The sequence below is a fragment of the Stenella coeruleoalba genome (assembly GCF_951394435.1).
Source record: "Stenella coeruleoalba genome assembly, chromosome: 1".
Taxonomy (NCBI): domain Eukaryota; kingdom Metazoa; phylum Chordata; class Mammalia; order Artiodactyla; family Delphinidae; genus Stenella; species Stenella coeruleoalba.
This window is the reverse complement of record NC_137169.1, coordinates 96,352,676-96,376,460: the sequence shown is the minus strand read 5'-3', so window position 1 is coordinate 96,376,460 and position 23,785 is coordinate 96,352,676. Positions and strand designations below refer to the sequence as shown.

The 23,785-nt window shown below is 51.5% G+C and overlaps 1 protein-coding gene across 1 annotated transcript in view; it reads right to left on the bottom strand.

Moving 5' to 3' along the window:
• Nucleotides 1–18: 18 nt before the first annotated feature.
• Nucleotides 19–23,785, bottom strand: part of SLC6A17 (solute carrier family 6 member 17) — a gene marked incomplete at its 3' end in the record, with an annotated part of 49,051 nt that continues 25,284 nt past the window's right edge. The window contains exons 6-12 of the mRNA XM_079923882.1: nt 22,892–23,002; nt 6,411–6,652; nt 5,915–6,107; nt 3,454–3,646; nt 2,708–2,867; nt 876–1,038; nt 19–387 (exon numbers count right to left, since the gene is read on the bottom strand). Of these exons, the coding sequence (XP_079780008.1) occupies nt 19–387; nt 876–1,038; nt 2,708–2,867; nt 3,454–3,646; nt 5,915–6,107; nt 6,411–6,652; nt 22,892–23,002 (1,431 nt within the window). The remainder of the gene's footprint in view (nt 388–875; nt 1,039–2,707; nt 2,868–3,453; nt 3,647–5,914; nt 6,108–6,410; nt 6,653–22,891; nt 23,003–23,785) is intronic.

Genomic DNA, 23,785 nt, shown 5'->3' with positions numbered 1-23,785 from the left:
GGCAGGGCGGGGCCATGGTCACAGCTCCGACTCAGGGGTGCTGGCCAGGAGGTAGCCACTCCCATAGCGTCCATTGGGGTTGCCACTGGTCTCCAGGGGCGATGTGCTGCCGGGCCCCAGGTAGGAGCGGTGAGTGGGCATGGGGGAGGGCGCCTCGCTGGGCACCTTGCTGAGGATGAAGCGGGTCTCGTCGTTCTCCTCCAGGTTGGAGATGTCCTTCATCATGCGGCCCTTCTTGTAGGACACGGAGAGGGTGTTGGAGCCGTCGGAGAGCAGGTGGAAGTGCCGCAGAACGAACACCACGGGGATGGGCAGGACAGCCACGACGATGAGCGTGATCAGGAGAGCCATGGCCCAGTTAGGGAAATACAGGTAGCGCTCAGCAGCCTAGGGGTGGACACGGGTGAGGGCTGCTGCCCGCCCTGCCGCAGCCTCCCCCTCTCAGACTCCAGGACAACTTCCCTGCCGCACTCATCCTGGCCAGGCACTGGCAGAGATGGGGTTCATCAGGGGCTGCTCCTTGGGGGAGCTGGTCCCCTTGGCTAAGGGCCTGAGCCTCCCTGGGTTTCAGTTTCTGCACTTGTAAAAAGTTGGGGTGGTTCCACTCCATGGACTCCACAGGGAGAGAAAACATGGGTTAGAAAGACTGGACAAGTGCGTTCACCTTTCTGACCCTCAGTTTCCCCATCTGTGTGACAGCGATAACACCACCTCTCTCTTTGGGTTGTTGTGAAGGTTACAGATCAGCTGTGCAAAGCCTCTGGCAGGGTCTGGCACCGAGTAGTTGCCCTATAAGGGGTTATCTCTACCACCTGTGGCATTAAAGGCCTGGGAAGATGCCAATGTCCCTGGGGTTTCAGGCCCCCGCCTCTCACCTCCTCCTTGATCCAGGCGCTGTAGCCCGGGGGCGTGACCCCCAGCTGGATGATGCTGGCCGTGGTGAGCACAGCCATGCACAGTGGAGACACGAACTTCCACATGTAGAAATAGAAGCGGTAGGGCTGGAAGCCCAGCATCTCCGTCAGCTCCTGCATGAACCTGCCAAGCACAGTGCAGGGTCCAGAAATTGGCACCCCCACTATGCCGGCACATGCCCCCCAGCCACCTCCTCCAGGAAGCCTTCACTGACCAGTCCCTCCCTCCCAGGCTATTACACTCTTCGCATTCAATACATTATTCTGTGGCCCCACTGGCCTCTGAAAAGGCTCTGTTGTCCTCCCCTAACTTCCTCTGACTATGTCACGTCACACCTCACCCAGGGATATGATACAGCCCACAGGACATGCCCTGGGCAAGTGGACAGGCTCCAGAGGGCTTTGCTGGGCACCCAGCCCACCTGGTGCTGGCCTGGCTCTAGACTCCCCCTGCTGGAAGAGAGGTAGAAGTGCACATTCCTAGTGTCCAAAGGCAGAAGGCCGTCCTGACTCAGGGATGCCTAACCACTGGGCATGTGGGTGAAATTCCGGGAGGCTGGCAGGCTGTGTACATGAATGGCATTAAAAAAAATCATCTTTACCTCAGTAACACCTAGCTGAAATCTTGCATTTCTTTCTGTTATAAGTGCAAGCAACAACAGTAGTATTAAGAGTACCCAAGATGCTGTAAGCAATTGATTAAATCACAGATATTTCCCTATCACATTACAATTGAGATACCGACAAACATCATTTATGCTCATCACTGCTTTGAAATTACCATTGTTATTAGACCCACAGCTAGATCTTGTAACTTAATGCAGTAAAAATAAAGTACACGTATATTACTGTATCACAGATTTTAAACATTATTTTGCTAATTTTCAATATAACTAGTTTCCTATATAATCTTATATATTTTATCTTGTGCATTAAAAAATAACAGTCTGAGAAGGGGTACGGGGCTTCACCAGACTGCAGAAGAGGGAGAGCCTTTCCAGCAGCATGTTCTAACCCCGGCTCACAGGGTCGCTCTCTGTCTTATCAGCCCGTTCCCTCCTGCACTCTCCTACGAAGTAGATAGCTGTAGCAGGGCCTGTGAGAGTCTGATTCTGAGACCAGGTCTAGACATCGGGGTGGGTCAGGCTGAGTGGGTTAGAGGAGCCCCGGGCGTTGCTGAGTGAGTGAAAGGACTTCCTGGGGACACAGATTTGTCCTGAAATGAGGAATGAGGCCAGGGGCTGACAGTGTGTATAGGTTTCCCTGAGGCTCAGGCTACGAGACCCAATCCTTTCATATTGCTGAATTCTCTTACCCCCACCCAACCCCAAACTTAGGGCCCAAACCACACATTGTCTCACACTCCTTTGTAGCTCACTCTAGAACTATGAGTCAGGCTGCTGAAGTCAATGGTTTCTTTGAGGGCAGGGGCCTCTTGTGTACCCACCAAGTGCTTAACGAGCTTGACAGAATTCTGAAGAGTTGGTACCCAGGAAAGATGCTATGGTAGTTTAAGCCCATTCAGGATGATGCCAGCGCCTGAATCCAGAAGACTCATGTCCTCAGCCTGGCTCTCTCTCTCATCAGCCCAGTGGCCTTGGACAGTCGTGTCCTCTCTCTGAGACTCAGTTTCCCTAAGTGATCTGTAAGGGCACTTTCTGGCTGACATTCTGACTCTGTGATCTCCTGCGCCACTCATGAGCAGCCCTGGGAACACAGCACTCTCCAGGGAGTCATGATGGGTGGGATAGACCCCTCCTCCTGTCCCCAGCTCTCCCCCATGTCCCCCTTACTTCTTGGTTCCATAGATCCAGGCCACAGCGACGTTCTCAAGGATGACGATGACGGTGAGTGGCAGGGTGGCCGAGTAGTCATCAAACATGGTGACAAAGTAGTTTCCGGAGCGCTGGACGAACAACAGCCCCACGAAGAAGGCAAAGACACAGCAGCCCACTACAGAGAGCCGGGAGGCCGGTATGGGGCCAAAGGTGCAGGATGGGTGGTGCCCCAGGGCTCTTAGGGGCACCCAGGTCCCTCCCCATCTCACCCCTCCTCACAGCAGGCCTGCAGCCCACCCTCTGGTAGGCCCAGCCCTGCATGGAGGTGGGGAGGGGGTCCAGATGCTGAGGTTCTGAGCTCCTACTCTACTAGGCAGGGAGCACCCTGGGGCTGGGAGTGACAGGGATGGAACAGGGTGCAGGGCCTGCACGGAGGAGGCCACCCCTGCTAAGACACCTCAGCAGACCCTTGGGGAGAAGGGCAAACAAACCAAGAAAGAGGCCTATCTCCCAGCCCAGGTTTGGCACAGATGCCCAAACAGCCTTCTCCCTTCCGGCTCTGAAGTGCTCTTCTCTGGGTGGCGTAGCCAGGCTCCAGCTGTGTGCCGGGTTGGGTGGGGGGTGGGGGGGGTGGAGCTTTCTAAGTATGGAGTCATGAATAACCCAGTGGGAACCCAATCTTTCTACAGTCAGAGTCACAACCTGTTCACTGTTCCCCTGGACAGCCCACAAGCCCAGTGGGGGCTGCCGGGAGGAGTTACCTGTGAACATCTCCTTGGGCACCTTGAAGGTGTCGATGATGGGCGTGGTGATGCCCGCCATGGTCCCGATCATACTGCCCAGGCCCAGGTTGATAAGCATCAGGAAGAACATGACGGACCAGAACGGGGAGGCGGGGAAGTGCGTCATGGCCTCCGTGAAGGCGATGAAGGCCAGGCCTGTGCCCTGCACGGACTGAGGGTGGGTGCGGAGGGCGCGGCTGAGTGAGGGTCCACGCCCACCTGGGGGCCCCCTGCTTCCTTATCTCTGCCCTCAGAGCTTTAGGAATATAGCTGTTCCCTCCTTCACAGAGATCCCCGCCCCCCCTAAATCCTCTTGCTTTCAGCCAGTGGGTCTCAAATGTGAGTGGGCATCAGAATACCCCCCAGGGAGTAAAACATTAATTCAGGACTTCACCTGTGGGGCCTGGAATCTACGAGTTGTCCAAGGACCCCAGGTGATTCAGATGAAGATGCTCACTTTTAGAAACACACCCAGCTCAAGACTCTCCTCCTCTAAGCAATGCAGCCGCCCCCAGCTCTGAACGCCAGACTTTACCGAAGTGGTCTCAGCCTCAGCTGCCCAATGGACTCATGTTGGAGCCTTTTAAAAACACTGATGCCTGGGTCTCTCCACGAGGACAATGATTTGTTTGGCCTGGGGGTAAAGCTGGGTATCAGGGTTTTATAAAGCCCCCAGGTGACTCTGATGGGCAGCCAAGGTAGAGAACCACTGCTTTAATGCCCAGGTCCCTGCTCACAGGGAACTGACCACACACTGTCCGCTGACGTCACTTCTGTGCTATCCTGTAGTGTCTGCGGACTGAGAGGGAACACCTCCCCAAACTGTGAGAGTGTAGTTCTTGTCATTTAGATGTTATCAAGATTGTATTATGTAAAAAAACTGCTACGGGGACTTTCCTGGTGGTCCAGCGGTTAAGACTGTGCTCCCCATGCAGGGGGCCCGGGTTCTATTCCTGGTCAGGGAACCAGATCCCGCATGCCGCAACTAAAGCTCCCTCATGTCGCAACTAAAGATCCCACACACGGCAACGAAGGTCCCACACATGGCAACAAAGATCCCACACATGGCAATGAAGATCCCGCATGCCACAACTAAGACCCTGCACAGCCAAATAAATAAATAAATGTTTTTTTAAAAAGCCTGCTACCATCCTACTTCTTTTTTTTTTTTTCTTTTTGCGGTGCACGGGCCTCTCACTCTTGTGGCCTCTCCCGTCGCGGAGCACAGGCTCCGGACGCGCAGGCTCAGCGGCCATGGCCCACAGGCCCAGCCGCTCCGCGGCATGTGGGATCTTCCGAGACCGGGGCACGAACCCGTGTCCCCTGCAACGGCAGGCGGACTCTCAACCACTGCGCCACCAGCGAAGCCCTACCATCCTACTTCTATTCAGAGGACCCGGCCACACCTGTGAGAATGGGGCAGGGTCTCAAGCAAGGGCGCCGTCCTTTATGCTGCCAGTTACCTGGGGAAGAAACCAGGGCAGGGGTGCCCAGACATGGCCCTTTCACTCTTGATCACATGGGAAGAGCTCACAGGCGACACAGTCCCTCAGCATTAGGCTGGCGCCAGTAGAATGCAGCTGACTTTTTCACGAGCGCAGGGAAAGCGTCATCTTCCCTGGCTCCACGGAGAAGGGGAGGGTTGATCGAGGCTGACTGAGAGGAGCTGGCTCAGCCCCATGTGAGCCCTGGCACCAGCTGGATCCCAGGACCCCGTGGGTATGTCTCTCTCCTGTTACCCCTCCTAACAGAACAGTCACTTTGAAAGTTTCCAGCTGTGCAAACGGGGATAGAAGCAAGGTGTCCAGACTTGGGCCTGCACGTTAATGAGGGGCAGCATTGCCCTGCCCTCCCCAGGGGCTAAGGGTCCCTGTGGCAGTGGGAGTGGGGCAGCTGGGGGAGGGGCAGAAGCATCAAGATTTGAACCCTGGCTCCCCTACTTCTTAGCTGTGAGACCTCAAGCAGGCTCCCAGCTTACAGGCTGCTCGCCTGTAAAACAGGAGACAGCGTTAATACTCGGCTCACGGCTCTGTCACAAGGGCCCAGGGGATAGACAGCAAAGGGCAGACGCTAATGTAAACACTTACTTTCTGCGTGCTGTGTCCAAGGCACTGTTCCAAACGCATTACACATGGCAGAGACGGGTGCGCAGGAAACCCATTCAAGACACGTGAAAGCCGTCCCCGTTCCCGCTGATTTCTGGGACTTGTGCACCTGCCTCGTCTTCTCAGAGACTCAGCCTACCTCAGGGCAGGGGTTTTGGCCAACACCTTCCCTCTGTGCTTCTCCGGGCACATAGTAGGTCCTCACTTATCAAGTAAAAAAATGAGTCCCTGGAGGCTTTCTGCACCCAAGCTCCAGCCACCCATGGCTTGTCTCTGGGTCTTGCACTCCCACACCTGCCTTTCTGCCCATCCTGGAAGGACAGCCTGCCCCATACCTTGTCCAGCTCATCCTCCAGAAGGCAGGGGTCGAGGCCCAGGGCTGAGAAATGGTCCTCCTTCACGGTCTTGATGACCTTGTACATCTCCGCGTAGTCCTTAGTGGTCAGGTGAGAGAAGTTGACGTGAGGAGGGATGAGGGCCCGGCTCAGGACGTCTGTGTTGAGGTACCCCAGGATCTTCTCGGCATTCCTGCAGCACAAAGGGAAGGGTAAAGTCAAAAGGTTTAAAACAAAAAAATTGAAAAAAAGGTAAAAAAAAAAAAAAAGTTCAGGTAAAAAGGCAGGACTGGGCACCATCCTGGGGGTACCTCCTAGACACCCAGGCAGGATGCCTTGGGCATCGACGGAGACATCTCCGAAGCTGTCCCTGTGGTCCAGGGCTGGGGACAGAGAGCTCCTCTGATCGCCATCGCCCAGCGCGGGTGGAGGGGGACTCTCCCAGGGGAAGGTGGACGGCGAGAGAAAAGGACAGGAGGAGAAAGGGGCCACCTACTCGACCACACACTTCTCGTTCATGATGTTGGCCTTGAAGCCCAGCACAGCGAACACCACGAGGGTGGCCAGCACCGAGGTGAAGAAGTTGATGAAGGACACCAGGGCGGCGTCGAAGTGGCAGTTGTTGTCCTGTTTGTTGTAGCTGGAGAAGGCGATGACACCCCCAAAGCCTAGCCCCAGGGCGAAGAAGACCTGTGTGGCTGCCTCCCGCCACACCTGGGGGTCCAGCATCTTGTCCAGCTGTAGTGGGGGAGGGGCGACCATGGCAGGGGAAGAAAAGAGACACAGAGATCATGGCTTAGGGAGTTCCCTGGCGGTCCAGTGGTTAGGACTCGGTGTTTTCACTGCCGTGGCCCAGGCGCAAACCCTGGCCGGGGAACTAAGGATCCTACAAGCAGGCGGCGCAGCCAAAAAAAAAAAAAAAAAAAGATAACGGCTTTATTCTCGTGCAGTGGAATTCCCACCACACCCCAGTTCCTCAGCCTCACGGAGTCCAGAGGCAGCGTGGCACAGTGGTAAAGAGCTACGTGCGGCCTGGGCAATTCCTCTAACACCCCCTGAGCCTCAGGTCTCCTATGGGTAAAACACAGATAGCAAGAGCATCAGGAATCTAAAAAATACAACAAAGTAGTGAATATAACAAAAAAGAAACAGACTCACAGGTATACGGAGAACAAACTAGAGGTAATCAGTGGGGAGAAGGAAGGGGGGGCAAATAGGGGGAGGGGATTACGAGGTACAAACTATTGTTTATCAAATAAGCTACAGGGATATATTGCACATCACAGGGAATATAGCCAATATTTTATAATAACTATAAATGGAGTATAACCTTTAAACATTGTGAATCACTGTATTGTATACCTGTAACATATAATATTGTACATCAACTATACTTCAATTAAAAAAAAGAGTATCAGTTTCAGATGATCGTTGTGAGCCAGGTAAGATAAAATAAACGCTACATGCTTACATAGTAAGTTTTCGGTTAATTTTAACTGCTATCGTTGCTTACCATGGAGCTATCATACCAAGGAACATCTTCAAGGCCATCAGGAATGATGTGTAGGGCAAACTCTAGGGAGTGACATTCACTTAGACTATAGTGTGAATGGTGCCTCCTGGAGTCGTGCAGTATACAGCCTGCACAACTGTACAAGACAACTAAGAACACAAACGTCTCCCTCCTCCACCTCAAACCATGAAAAAAGATACCAACCTCTCCCTCCTGCCCACCCAAACTCCCTTTTCCAAAAAAGAAAAAAACCTTAAGTTCATTCATATACATCTACAGGCCCTAGATCACAGAAGAATCACCCCCAACCCACCCAGCTTGAAGCACAGAACCCAGACACTTCCTGGAGAGGGGAGCCCCGACCTGACCTGTCCATCTGCCTTCAGACCCAACAGGCGCCAGGACGTCCACAGTATCTAGATGGCTTGGGGCAATTTCTAAACGCGTTTCATGTCTGTTTTCCTTTTACTGTTTGTTCCTCAATGCAGGGACTAGGGCTTGGGCCCAGCATAGGGTCTTAGAGTCAGAAAGACCCAGGTCTAAGTCTGACTCCCTCTTTAAAGAGCTGAGAAGGCTTAGGCAGGTGATAGTGCCTGTTTTCTGAGCCTCCTGAAAAATGGGAATAATAACAAAGTCTCCCTCCAAAAATGATTCTGAGGACCAAATGTACAGTCTCAAGTAACGCCTGGCTCGTAGGAGCATTTAATCCTGACAAAATGCCTCTGACCTGCTCAGGACAGAGGTGGGTTTTGGGTTCTTTGGGGTTTTTTTTTGTTTGTATTTTTTGGTGGGGGAAGGAATTGTTATCTACATCTAGAAGAGTAAACTAAGACCCAAAGGGGAAATAACTCACTCGAAGTACTGGAGCCAGCCAGCTGGGGCAGAGGAGTTACTGTAAAACACAGATCGGCTGACATCGGGCCATGGCGCCCTCCTGGCACCATCTCCTGACTCAGCTGGTCTGCCGCTATACTCCTCAGACCACTTTCCCTTTGGACCTTTGCTGCTGAGGTGGACCCAAGTGACTTCACTCCAAACAGAGGAGGGAGGCAAGGAGCGAACTAGAGAATCTGCTACTCACCCTGTGGGCACAAGCCCCAAGTGGTCCCGGCCCGGTTGCCCCTGACTGCATGCCTATAAGAGAGTCTGTTCCTTGTGTGTACAGTAAAGTGATGGGCTTAGGGTCCATCCAGCTCTAATATTTCAGTCCTAACATCTAGGACAGAGGCCCACCATCTCAGCAGCTTCCCAGGCGTGTCTGAGCACCAGGAGTCACTGCCCAGCTGAGAAGGCGTTGGCAAGCTTGGAGGCTGGCAGAGCGATGGGCTAGGGGAGGAGGAGGGAGAGGCATTCCAGGGGAGATTACAGTCCCTCAGTCCACACAAAACAGGTAAAGCCATCTTTGGCCCACCAAGAAAGCCCCGAGCCCAGACCTTAAGGAGCCAAGAGCCCCTTGTCATTCATGAGGAGGTGACACCCTCCCACCCCCTCCCCCTCGCTGTACACTCAACAGCTGTAACGTGTGTGGGCTCCCAGTGGCTACGACATGCAGCCACTCGTCCATCAAACCCTGAGCACCTACTGTGGGCCAGGCCTGGTACTGGGTGGTGGGGAGCCACGAGGAGCAATAGGAGGCAAGGTCCCAGCTCGCGTGGAGCTGACATTCTGGTTGGAGAGATGGACATTGGTCAAATGACCCCATAAATAGAGCTAAGTTGCAAAAGTGACAAGGGCTGGGAAAGCCAGGTACCTAACGCTGGGAGATCCTGTGATAGGGGGATTTGAGTGAGTTAGGAGGTCAGGGAAGGCTTCCAGAGGAAGGGATCTTTGAGCTGCCCTTGCTAAAGGGAGGGAAGAGCATTCAGGCAGAAGGAACAGTGTGTGCAGAGGCCCTGAGGGGGGACGGAGGAGGACACCCTCCTCACACAGGGAGCTATATGTGTAGGGAAGCAGAGAGGACAAGGCAGGAGTGGCACAGGCGAGGCTGGGAGAGTCAGAGGAGTCACAGCAAAGGCCCGTAAGGATCCTTGTCTTGACCCTAAAAAGGCACTTAACCAGGGAAAGCACAAAGGGGTGTGAAGGAGGAGGGAAACAATCGGATGGGCATTTCTTAAAGAAACCAGTGGATGCAGCAGATCTGCGAGGAAGCACATCCTGGGATTCAGGTGGGAGGTCATGGTGGCGTGGCCTAGGGTCAGGGTGGTGAAGACAGGGTATAGCAGGAAAACACAAGTCTACCTTAGTGACGGACTGGAGTTGGGGGGCGCTGGAAGGGGAGATGCCAGGGTGACGGCCACAGCCCTGGCCTGCAGACCTGAGCCGGTGGATGTGGAAACAGCAGAAGAGGGGTCAGTGTTGAAGGGGTTAGAACAGGGAAGATCAAAGCATCCCTTCTAGAAATGCTGAGTTTAATGTGTCACGTAAGGTAGATAGCTAGTGGGAAGCAGCCGCATAGCACAGGGAGATCAGCTCTGTGCTTTGTGACCGCCTGGAGGGGTGGGATAGGGAGGGTGGGAGGGAGACGCAAGAGGGAGGGGATATGGGGATATATGTATAGCTGATTCACTTTGTGATAAAGCAGAAACTAACACACCATTGTAAAGCAATTATACTCCAATAAAGATGTAAAAAAAAAAAAGATATCTACAAGGAGATGTCAAGCCAGTAGTTAGACAAATGAGTTTGGAATTTCGAGGAGAGCGCTGAGCTGGAGGTATAATGTGTGCGTAGCAGGTGTACAGGCAGTGATTGCCCTGAGGCTGTGGATAGAGTGAGAAGAGGCAAGAGCCTGGGGCAAGTCAACATCTGCAAGTTTAAAGCAGGGAAGAGGATCTTACAGGGAGGGAGAGGAGGCCGGAGGAAAAGCAGGAGAGGGCTGGATCACGGAGGCCATGGGAAGAAAGGCCGCCAGGGAGGAGCGGGGACCCCTGCTATGGAGTGAAAGATGCTACAGCCACGAGGTCATGGGTGAGCTTAGTCGGAGCTGTACAGGGAGCAATGGGGCCAGAAGACAGAGAGGAATGGGGAGAGTTGAGAAGCAGAGGGGAGGAAATGGCGGACACTCTGGAGAAGCTAGGCTGGAATGAAAGACAGGGCAGTATCGGGGGAAGCCTACGAAATCTGGAGTGTTGCTTTTTGATTTGTTGTCTCGTTTTTGTTTTTAATGCAGTGACTTGACGATACCTAAAGCTGATGGAAGGCAGCAGACCTAGAGGAGGGAAGAGGAGCTATCTGCCATAGGGGACCCTTGAGCTGCTCACCTGGGAGACGACAGAAGGAGGACAGGATGGGGCAGCTGTGGGCAGGGCTGTATACATATTGTTTCTGTCTCCGCCATCTAAGGGCGTTTTCGTCTTGGTGGCTTCTGTTTTCCCCATAAAGCAGGAGGCAAAATCAACTGTTGGGGGTAAGGTGCACTGGGAGGAGAGGTCAGAAGGTTCAGACAGTGGAAGGGGTTGAAAATGTTCACCATGGAACACAGGAGAGAAAGATGGCCAGAGAAATGGCACAGGGTCATTCCACACTGTTGAGGGCCCGCTTGCAGTGTCATCTTCTTTACAAAAGTGGTACAGACCTGCATCTCCTCATCTAAAAGCCTTGGGACCAGACTGGTTTTGGAAACCAGTTTTGTTTCCAATTTTATCGTCGAAAGGTAATATGGTGCATCTGCCACGTAATTACATAACACCCCCCATGGGGTCTGGGGCAGCACCCTGTAATCAGACACATTAGTATTTCTGCAGCAGAATATGAATATTCACACCAAGTGAATCGATAAAGACTATAAATAGTCTCACATCTGTTCAGGTCATTTTGTCGCCAAATGAGTTCTGGGAGAAAGAAAAAAATTTTTTTTTGTTTTTCAGGGCTATTTGGATTTTGGCACTGTGCATAAAGAAATAGGCGCCTATACACGCTCCTAATAGAAATCTGGAGATTATTTTAAAAGGGAGAACAAAATAATCATAGTTCCACTGGGAAAGGACTTCTGTACCTCCCTTCTCCTGGGTGGGTTTTTGTGTTTTTTTAAATGATCCTCTCAGAAGGTTCCAGAAATGGGTAGATTACTTATGTCTGGAAGGCGTGCTGGTATTCACTGAAGTTCACGGATGTCAGTCATGACAGTCCTACCAATCCGCTGGAACCTCAGGCTAGAAACCTGGACCTAGTGGGAGGGCTCTGGGTAGTTTGCAGAGTTCCAACTAGGAGGAAGCATAAGATTTTGTGAGAAAGGGCCGGTTGAAACGGGCACAGCGCTGGCAACGTCGTTCGCATGTTGAAACATCTTTCATGGTTCCCCCACTGCCTGCTGGCAAATCTTTTTCCATTCTGTGTTCTGAACATCCTAACCACTCTTCAAAAGCACCGTTGTCTTATACTTCTGGCCTTTGCCCAGGCTGTTCCCTCTGCCTGGAATTCCCTTCCACCTACTCACTTTCTGGTGAACTCCTATTTATTTCTCAAAACCCAGCACAAATATCACCTGCTCTTTGAAGCTTTTCCTGACTGCCTCTGGCAGAGCTACTCGTGGTGCCTGGACTCTCACAGTTCTTGTCCATACCCGCATTTCAGGTTTATGTGTCTGTCTTCCTTTCCACACTTGGTGCTTGTTAGGGGTGGAGCGCATCTCCTGTTCATCTTTGTGTGAGCAGTGCCTGGCACATAGGAGAGAAGGAAAGACTGGGGGGCAAGAGAGAGACAGACAAAGGCTGACCTGTGTCCTCGAGGTGAGCTGATCAGGAAGGACCACGCCAGGGGCTATGAAGTTGTATAAGCCTTTTTGTGCTAAGATGCAGTCTTCTTGGACAGGAAGATCCTTAGGACTTTAAACTTCTACTTTCTAAAACAAGTCTATTTTAATGCTGGCTTCCTTTCCATCTCCTTTCCTTCTCTTCTCTCTCTCTCTCTCTCTCTCTCTCATTTTGAAGTAATTATTTCCTTTTTGATCTATGTCAGTCATTACCAAAGTTCTTACAAAAAGGCCTGGGCCATTTATGAGACTCAAACACATGTCATCATTAGGATTTTCACCACTTCCTAAGCCTAAAACTAAGATGTGGATAAATTCCTAGGCCCAGGCACCATCAGGGCCCATTTCATGAATGGAGGCGGCCACTTCAGGGAGGACACCATAATCCCAAACTGTGCCTGAGAGCTGACCCTACAGCATGCGGGATTTCTCAGAGGACAGGGTAGGATTGCCTTACATGCAATGATTTTGGACGGAAACAAAAACTGGTTTTTGTTGTATGTTAAGATGGTATTTAATTGCTGTTATTTCAAAAACTGTTTTTTGTTGTATGTTAAGATGGTATTTAATTGCTGTTATTTTTCCACTTTTAAGAATTGTAGAACATTGATTACAAAATGTACAAAAGCGGAGAGGATAGTGTTATGAACCCCCATGTACCCACCACCCAGCTTCAACAATTATCAACACACGGCTAATCTTGCTTCCTCTGTATCCCCACCCTTCCCCCCACCCACCTCTAGATTATTTTGAAGTAAGTTGATGGATCCAAATCTGACATTAATAAGCCCCCAGGAAAGCAGCTGAGAGGGCCAAAGCTTGGCCTTCGTGTGAATGGTCCCTGGGCATCCCCCCTTCCAGCCTGCAGTGTGGAGGGGCACTCTTGCCGGTGCAGAGGACCGGAAGCCCAGTGCACATCTGGGGGTAAAGAGAGTCAGGCACCTTCAGGACTGAACGCCCGTGTTCCCTGAATTTAAAGGGGCTCTTTGAGGATTTCATGGATGATAGTGTCTGATCTCCACAAGGTCCTGATCATAGCGTCAACGGAGGATGAACCCAAGACCAGACCTCAGGAAACCCAGTGTCCTTTCTGGACATCAGGATGTGACCGCAAGAAAAGAGGTGGGAAACGGGCTTTCCCCACTGAAAACAAGGCTCAAACCTGCCTCAGGGTGCCCACCCTGAAACAGAGCAACGGCGTCCTGCCTTCCCTTGGCACACGGCTGAGTCACTCCCTCACGCGGGGAGCAAGGTGTTCCACGGCATTTGACTCAGCAGCATGAAGATGCTTTTTGAATCGACAAGCAGCTGCTGCGCCCTAGCCCGGGCTGGTGCGTGACAGGAGCGCACGTCGCCCTGCTTCTCAGCACAGACGGGCCCGCAGACGCCAGATGGCACTGGGGCACCTGGTTCCCACTGCCCAAGAGCAGTGTCACCTTCATGACGGAGAAGAAAACTAGCTAATGCTCACCATGCACTCCCTGCACCCCGAGACAGTCCTATATGCTCTCCTGACGGTGCGGTGAGGGACCTGCCGTGGTTCACCCCATCTTGCAGCTGAGGAAACTGAGGCCACAAGAGGCCAAGGAACTTGTCCTCCCACGACTGAGTGATGAGCTGGGATCTGAGCCAGACTGTCCAGCTCCAGAGCCCACCACTGGGAACAAGGCTGGGCTGCCCTCACCACCCTGCTCAGAAGCCTTAACGCTAGTCGCGGGGGTCACGGAGTTCCTCCACTAACCGCTACATCCGGGCCTTTGCAGGGACCCCACTTCTCCTGTCTGAGGGTGAACGCACACCCCTGACCCTGCGGCCTGTCCTCACCGGGCAGGACCACTCACTCGTCTAGACCCCAGAGGCCGCAAAGAAGATGCCCGCAGCTCCCACGCAGCTCAGGTTGTGCCAGGCCCCGCCCTGAAAAATTGGTGCGGCTTCCATCTTACTGATTATAGGTTACGTGGTTTAAAACTCAAAAGGCATAAAAGGGTCTCCTTTATCTCAACCCTGTATTCCAGATACTCAGTTCCTCTTCCCTAGATGTAACCACAGTACCAGTCTCTTCCCTACCCTTCTAGTGATATTTTATGTGTATACCAGCAATATAGATATATGCACGCACACACATATACCCATGCACACACACACAGGTCACACACGTGCATATCTACGTGTGTATGTATTCCTCCCTGTTTCTTCCCTACTGTTCACCAGAGATGTCGCTCCCAGCCTTAACACTCCCTCATCCTGCTGAGTTGGGAACCCACAGGGTTCCGGGGCTCCTGGTAAGCTGCCCCCCCACCCGCCCCTGCTCACTCATAGCCTCGTCCTCACAGTTGGCTTAAGGGACCACCAGGCCAGGTCCTCGGTCCCAGGGCCCAGTTTAGCTCCGCTGCTGCAAGATGTCCACGACTCCAGGGTCATCCTTCATCTGGCCTTCATACCGGGAGGGCCAGGTGTGTCCCCTGCTCTGGCTCAAGTCTCTGCGCCACTGCCCACAACTGCCTGCACCCTACCACTGGGCCCTGTTATCAGCACAATCCCCCTTACTACAGCGCATCCAGTTCTCTTCACCTTCTTGCTGTGACTCGGCAGCTCTCCATCCTGGCTACACATTAGAATCACCTGGGGCCCTCTGACGCTCTACTGCCATCTGAACACCACACCCAGCGATCCTGATTAACGAGTCCGATTGCTGGATTCCCATTAGTCCAGGGTGGGCCTGAGCACTGGTAGTTTTTCCTGGTCGTTACAGCTCCCAGGGGAGCCTGATGTGCAGGGAAGGGCTGAGCAAGGGGCCCTGAGGCGAAGGCGGGCCCTGCAGCCTCTCAGGGGGAAGGCTGTTTTCTTGCACACTTAGGAGCACTGGGCCTGAGTGGACAAAGTGCTGTCCGCTCTCCCGGCCGCTCCCCACATTCCACTGCACACTGTCGCTCTTCCCAACACTACTGCTGCTGTCATCTAAGTGATTTCAATATCTCCATCAATGTCCCCTCCAACAATCTGCCTCTGGGTCCCTTTTCTTCCTCCCTTCTGAGACAGGAGCAAAGGGGGCAGGGCACAACCTTTAGAGGAATGACAGAGCTGTTGCGGATACAACAAAAACTGGTTAGAACGGATCAGGCCCAAGATGGCGGAAGATTCGACTTCCAGTGGACTTTGAGCCTCATGATACATTCATGTCATAGATTAGCTACATGACACACCCACAGGCGCCAGGACAGTTCCCAGGCCAAGCATAAAAGGCCAAAAGGTGGGTGATGGCCCAGTTCCTGGAAATCTCCGCCCCTTTCCCAAAATAGTTGGAATAATCCTCCCACACCTTAGCCTATGAAATTACCCAGACCATAAAAACTACCCACCTCACCCCTCGGGGCCTCCTGAGACCCACTGTGTACCTCAGTAAACCTGCTTTCACTTTAAGATGGCTTTTGCTCTTGAATTCTTTCCTGTGTGAAGTCAAGGACCCTCCCTTGGCAGCCCATCCCAGGGACTCACCCGAGACCTGGGCCATGACCATCCTCTCAGGCCCCATTTTCCTGCAACACTTCCAGTACTCTTTGTCCTCCCCCACTCCTATGGTCATGCCATGGCCTTTGTCATGACCACTTGCTGTGCTCCAATTAAACCTCAGTATTTAAGGGTCCCATACTCCAAAGCACCCCATCTTTCCAGCTCACCTCTAGTATCTAAACTCTAAAAACTCTTCAGCCCTGCTGGGACCTCCAATCCTTTGGCCTACCTCCATTTCACTGCCCCTCACCCCGTTTGTATCCTAACTTTCCTTCGTCACTGGCTTAGTCAACGTGCATCCTTCTCGTCACTCCTTGCTTGCACTCATCTCCCCTGCCATCTCTCCATTGTCATCGCTTGATAAGCTCCTGACCCTGGGGATGACCAACCCCCCATCTACTCTGGGCCTGTCCCCAAGCAGCAAGTGTAGCCGGACACAGCACACACCTTGGGCCCAGGACACGTGGGACCTTGAACTAATTATTTAACTTCTCTGTGCTTCAGTTTCCCCATGTGGAAAACGGTGATAATAATAATACTTCTAGAATTGTCATGAGTTTAAATGAGTTAATATACGTAAGGTGCCTCACATAGTAAGCACTGACTGCTGGAAAACATGTGATTGTTCTAAGTGTCTCACTGATGGTGAGAACAGCCTGCCTTCAGAGATGATAAAATACTGTCCACCGTGGAACTGGAACCACGCTGGCTGCCTTCCCTGCTCCCCCGACCCCTGACCTCCAGCTCCTGTCCCCTCCACCCCCGTGTGCATGCATCCCCATCTCGTCACAATCACGTCACACTCACCCCTCCTTAGGCCTCCAACCCCTCCCCCACCATCCCTACTCTCAGCTGATGACCTTGCTGCCTACTTTACAGCGAAAAATGACCCAATGAGAAGAGAGCTCCCACAGTGAGAATATCCTCGCCATCGCTTCTCAGCTGCCAGCATGTGTGCCACAGGCTGGCCCATCCCTCCTGCTCCTACGGGGACCGTGTGTGCTCCAAGCTAAGCCCAACTCCTCCACCTGGGCACTGGGTCCCATCTCTCCTGCTTATTCAAGGACTTTGCTTCCCTCCTCTCCTATAGCATCAATTTCCCTCTCTTTTTTGGATTTTTTAAAAAACTGTACAGTTCAGTGGCTTTTAGTATATCACAGAGTTGCACAACGTTCCCACAATCAATTTTGGAACATCTTCATCACCCCAAAACGAAAGCCCATACCGTTAACAGTTACTCCCCATTTCTCCCCCAACCTCCCCACAAGCGACCACTAATCTGTTTTCTGTCTTTACAGAATCACCTATTCTGGACACTTTATATAAACAGAATCACACAATATGTGGTCTTTTGTGACTGGTTTCTTTCTCTCAGCATAATGTCTTCAAGGATGAATTCATCCATATTGTAGCACGTACTTCATTCCTTTGTATGGCCAGCTAATATTCCATCGTATGAACACACTACCTTTTATTTTTCCATTCATCAGTTGATGGACATTTGAGTTGTGTCTACTTTTGGCTCTTATGAACAATGCTGCTATGAACGCTTGCGCACAAATTTTTGAACATATGTTTTCAGTTCTCTTGGATGTGCGCCTAGGAGTGGAGTTGCCGGGTCATACACTAACTCTGTGTAACCTTTTGAGGAACTGCGAGACTGTTCCAAAGCGGCTGCACCATTTTACATTCCCACCAGCAAAGTATGATGGATTATTTTTATCATGATATAAAATTCTTAAATAACACCTTTGATCCCATGGTCCTCTCTGGTTACCACCCCATTTCCTGTTCCTCTGCTCCCCTTACAGCAAAACTCCTGAAAATCAGTGGTCTTTATTGCTCGCCTCCAGTTCCTCCCCTCCCATTTTCCCTTGAACCCACTGTTACTAGACTTTGTCCCCAGCATGCCACCGAAACAGCTCTTGCTGAGGTGCCAGTGACCCCGCTGCTGCCAAGCACATTGGCCATTTCTCAGTCCTCATCACTGACCCCTCGGAAGCTTTGGACTTGGCTGACCATTCCCTCCTTCTTACAGCACTTTCTCCACTTGGCCTCTGGGATGGACCTCTCTATCTCTCTCTCTCTCTCTCTCTCTCTCTCTCTCTCTCTCTCTCTCTCTCTCTCTCTCTCTCTCATTTCTCCTCTGCCCTCATTGGCGATCTCTCCCCCAACCTCTAAACACTGGGACCCCAGTGTTCAGTGTTTAGTCCTCTTCTCTATGTTCACTATGTGATTGTAACCAGTCCACGACTTTAAATTCTCAGACTCCCAAATTTATACTTCCACATGACCTCCAGACTCATCTATTCCACCACCTACTCAGCTTCTCCACTTGATATCTCTTAGATGTTTTAGACCCGCCACGTTCAAATCAGTACTCTCGGTCTTCCTCACCAAACCTGTTCCCCCCAACCACATCCTCCTGGTTGCTCAGGCAAAAGGCCTTGCAGTCACCCTTGTCACCCTCTCTCTCACGTCTCACATCCAATCCAGCAGCAAATCCTGTTGACTCTGCTTTCTGAATATAGCCTCAATCTGACCACGTCTCATCACTTCCATTGACATCACCTGGGCTCCAGCCAGTCCCCTCCCACCTGGATGAATTCTAGCATCTGGATGGAGGCTTCTCCCTAGTCTACCCTTGCTCCCTCAGACTCTCAGTGGCAACCAGAGTGATCCTCAGAAGACGGGAGTCAGATCATGTCACTCCTCTGCTCAGAACTGTCCAGTGGCCCCCATTTCACCCCAAGGAAACACCAGAGTCCTTACCTGGCCTACAGGACCCTCCTGCTCTGGCTCCCCATGGGCCCCGTGGCCACAGGTCCTATCTTTCTCCCCTCCCACTCCAGCCACAACAGCCTCTTTGAGAATGACAGACACGTACAAACTTAAGGGCTCTTCATTTATTGTTCTCTCTGTTTAGAATGGGATACTATCCAACTCTCCACATGGCCTGCCCCCTCACCTCCATCAAGTCTTCACTCAAATATCACTTTCTCGGGGAGGCCTTCCTTGAGCACACTAGTAAGCAACACTCTCCCCAGTGCCCCGAATCCTTCTTTCTCTGCTTTATTTTTCTCCTTAGTAACACCATCCAACAACTCCTTTGTCTTACACTATCTGTCTCCTTTTACTAAAATATAAGCTCCAACACGGCCAGGAAGTTTATCTGCTGGATCCCAGAACCCACAACAGCGCCAGAACATAACAGGAATTCAATGAGCCTTCACTGAATGAAGAAATAAATAAATGATGGTCATTCAGGTTGTTTTCACTCTTTGGCTACTAAAACAAATGCTGCAATGACCAATAGTATGCACAGATCATTTTGTCTGTGGGTGAGTACATCTGTAGGACAAATACCTAGAAGTGGAATTGCTGGGCCCAGGGACGTGAACAGTTGTAATTTTGATAAATATTCCCTGGAAGTTTCGGCGGTTACAAAATCTACCATAATCCATTTTATACTGAGCAAAGCACATGGTTAGTTGTATGGGACTCCATAGTGACTCGGGTTTTTAACTGGATGGAAAGAAGAATCCAGAAAGTAGCCCAAGGAATTCAAGAAGTTCGTTAGCCATTAACATGAGCTACTGTCCCCATCAAAAGTGCTAGTGGGGGCTTCCCTGGTGGCGCAGTGGTTGAGAGTCTGCCTGCCGATGCAGGGGACACGGTTTCGGGACACGGGTTCGTGTCCCGGTCCGGGAAGATCCCACATGCCACGGAGCGGCTGGGCCCGTGAGCCATGGCCGCTGAGCCTGCGCGTCCGGAGCCTGTGCTCCGCAATGGGAGAGGCCACAGCAGTGAGAGGCCCGCGTACCACAAAAAAAAAAAAAAAAAGTGCTAGTGGGTCATCATGGTATCCTGGCCACACTGCATTCATCACACTTAATAACCGCTTGAAGGCATGGACTGAGAGCCCAGGTCCTCTAGCTTGGATTATTTCTGATGTTGGAAGATTTTATAGCAGGGGACATCTTCCTGGTTATTCAGCATACCCACGGAGGGCCTATGCTTCCTTCAGGTGGATTCTGAGATGCCCTGGACAAAAATCTGCTTGGACTGTCCCATGGCTGCCAAGTGGCATGACCCCTGGTGATGTCATTTACATTTCAGTCAATATGAATGGAGCAGTGCACAGGCTGGGCAGCTGTGTGCAGCGACCCTGGCACTCTACAGCACTATACTAGAGCCAGGACTTGAAAAGGCTCCCGGGTTCCTCATATCTCACCAAGCCCATGCTGAAACAGTCCCAGCTCTGCAACAGTAGCCTGCCATGTATGGACAGTCAGACATTTGTGTCTGAGAGTAGGTCCACACTTTTTGCAGATGACTTGGAAGGATTTGTAAACAGGAACTTCACCCCAGCCATCACTACTGGGCCTCACCTGCCTAAAACAAATGGTGACACAGGCTGTGAAGGAGATCCCTGATGGAGGGGTTTGGCCTCTGAAGCCCTCAAGCCTCCCCTTCCCTGCTCAATACATCCCTCCAGGGTCAAGGGCAGGAGCTGTCCCACGGCACTGCTCCGTGGACAAGGTCTCAAGATGGGCCCCATAGGCTCTATCCATACCTGAAGGTCACAAGAGCTAGATGGACCAGGGACCACACCTGCTGGTTCTTGGTGACCTGGCTCCTCTAGGGCCTTCTGGATTTGATTTAAGTTTCACCTCATGAAGACTCGGGGCCTCTGCAAATGCTAAAGTGGAACCACACTGTTTCCTGAACATCCAGGAAAAGCTTTGGGAAAGGAGTGCCCCTGTTATTCAAAGTGTACATCAACCTTTTTGCATCCACCTGATTGGCAAAAATTGCAATGTAATACATGTGGAGCAACTGGGACTCTCATATACAACTGGTGGGAGTGTTAATATCGATAGATGCAGCCACTTTGGAGAGCAACTCGGCCAACACCTAGTAAAACTGAAGACACGTATACCCTTTAAGATGGCAATTCCACTCCAAAACATATACGCCCGAGAGAAATGTGTGCACATGAAGACCTGTGTCATAATGTTTATTAGCAATGGTGAGAACTGGACACAACTTAAATGACCATCAACTAGAGAATGAATAAATAAATTTTAGTTTAGTGCCACAGTGGAATACAATACAGCCATGAAAATGGATGCACTAGACCTCCATATATCAATATAGCTAAAATCTCAAAAAAGAGTGATTAGCAAAAATAAAAGCAAGTTGCAGAAGGTTGCATATGATACAAAAAAGATTAAAAGTACGCACATAATGCTATATCTTGTTTAAGTATACACACATATGTATTACAAAATTTTAAAAATGTATTAGCAGGTTAAACCCCAAATTCAAGAGAGTGGTTATTTTAGGGAAGGGAAGAGAATGGGATGAGGGCTGGCTACACGGGCACTTTTATGACACCTGTAATATTTTATTTCTTAAGAATGGTTATTATATTATTATATGTGTGTTTATATGTCTGAGATGTTTCACTTAAAAAAATGTTTTAAAGAGTGTCTGAATCAGAAGGGGAGCGGTATTGTGTGTGCTGGGACTGGCAACTGATCTTATGAATCGGTTCCACTGGCTTCTGAGTTACGTACCAGGCTCTCTTAGCACCACCCAGGGGACCATTTGGAGACCTGTGTGAATCTCCATGTTTATTAACATCTCCAGAGTATATAATTTTCTCATAAAGCTCAATAAAGTATAACGGAAAGACTCAAGTGAACACATTAGACTGATCACGGTTCTAGAAATACAGTTGAATTCATTCATAAAAACCATCGGCTTTCGTCTCACGGCTGTTTTCCCCCAAAGAAATCAGGTTTGCATTTTTCTCTTCTTTGTCAGACATCACATGTTCACAACAACCCTGCCCCAGCCAAGTGGCTCGGTAGTCACATTCATGCCTCGGAAGATTCACTAAGTGCTCCATACAGCGGACGTCCGCGCTTGTTCACGTAGAAACCTCGGATGTTACATCCAAGAACGCTGAGGGCCCTTTATGCTCTGTCCAGTGGATATGGAGGGATCTATGCCCTGCCCGTTGCTACCCACCTTCGCCAGCCCCAAACATCAGGGGCTGTTTGCAGCTGCAGAGCAGGGCCATTGGGAGGGAACAGGGATTTCAAACCCCACGAGATCTGGATTCTTCTCCCTGTGCCATTTGTATGAACCTTCTGTGTAAGCATTAATGCGTGTGTGTATGTGTGTGTATGTGTGTATGGGTGTGTGTGTGTGCGCACACATGAGTGAGATGGCACTACTGAGGGACAGTGTTGAGGGCCTTAAGCTGGCCTGGCAGGGTTCTGACCCTGTGCCTGTGGACTGGAGCCTCACCAGGCCCCCGATGCTGCTTACTGATCTTTTGGCATTTGGAGGTGGACTTCCCAGCCTGCCTGCTGGGGCGACTAATGTACTTTGCTTAGGGTTACATTGAAGGGCATGCCGTTTCTGCATCTGAAATTCTCTTATTCCTCAGTGGACTGGCTCATGCTAGTTGTGCCCAGTGGTCTGGAGGGCAACAGAGAGGCAGGGCTACCTGGTGGGCAGAGACCATGCTTAGGAAACTGGCTGTTTCCATTTTCCTAAGGAGTATAGGTGTCCACCTTCAGGACACCGTGCACCATGGTCCTGCTCATCCCTCACTGGGCTACCGGGAGGATCTAATGAGAGATGTGGATAGCTTTGGTAAGGGTAAAAATCTCTATCCACGTGGTCTTTTATCTTTAATAAGATCGTAACCTCATTCCCCCGATTGGGGTACAAGTTGGGATTCCCAGGGAGCTTCTTCTCTTAGGCATCTCCGTGGTTCCTGCTGTCACAAATCTACTCAATGAAACCGTGCTCTACCCCCCCCACCCGAGCCAAAACTGACTTCACACCATGGCCCCAAGCACGCCCAGTGCTTTTCCACACTGTTGCTCATACAGTTCCTTTGACTGCAACGTCCTACTGCCACCCACTGAAATCCTATCTGCTCCCTGAGGCTCGTTTCGGATATCATCTCCTCCCTGAAGGTTCTTCTGATTTCACCCATACTGATGTGGTGTCCCTGCCCTGTCCCTCTCCCTGGAACCACACGGGCAGCCTCCCTGGTGCCTCCCTCCAGCGCCCACCACAGTGCCCGCCACACAGCACGTCCTCAGGCAGCGTTAAACTGCGTGAAGCAGACGAGGCCCAGAAGAGCTGTCCGTGTTCCTGGGGAGCCCGAGGGCCTTACCTTGGGAGTGAACATGTGTAGGATGCCATCGACGGCCCCCCGCAGCAGCAGCCCCCGGACCAGGAAGCAGGCCAGCACCACGTAGGGAAAGAGGGAGCTGAAATACATCACCTGCAAGAGAGGACAGGGACCCACTGTGGGCCAGAGCCCCTCCTGCAGCTGGCATCCGCCTCCCTGCTCGCAGCTGGGGTACACGCGCCTCCTCTGATGGCAGCAGAAAGCAGAGCCCCGGGACCCCTGGGCACGGGGCCAAACCCACTGCACGTCTGGCATCGAGCCAAGGCAGAAGCAGCCACACAGACGAGCTGGAGTCAGCATGGCTGTGCCTGAGGCTTGTTTCCTCCTTTCAAGGGCTGGTGGGGCTGGGCTCGCAGCCTCCGCGCCCCCAAGGGCCCCCAAGGGGGTGAGGAACCCTTTTCTCTCCTCTCTTCATTTGTTCATATCTCATGCCTGCTTTTCTGTCCCTGACTCCAGTGGACCCCCTAAAGATCTCCCCTGTCCTTAGAGCCCCTTTTACAGAAGGCATCCAGGAGGTTATAGGCACGGCTCCCAAGCAAAAGCATCAGAAGAAGGTCCTGCCTCTTGTGATTATAAATTAAATGCTACTTCCTAGCACATGCATTTCTTGAACATTTCTATATCTCCATGGGCCTGGCACAGAGCCTCCCACAAAGGAGATGCTTACAAAAAGTTGGCTGCACTGAAACAAACCAAGAAGGCTGCTCAGGGAGGATGGTGTAAAGGTTAAAAGCACGCAAGTCCAGAGCTAGACCACCTGAGTTCTGATCCTGACTGCCATTTTCCAACCACATGACCTTGAGCTATTTATTTAACTTCGGGGTGCCTCCCTTTCCTCATATATAAAGTGGGTAAAATAACTCCTAACTCCTAAGA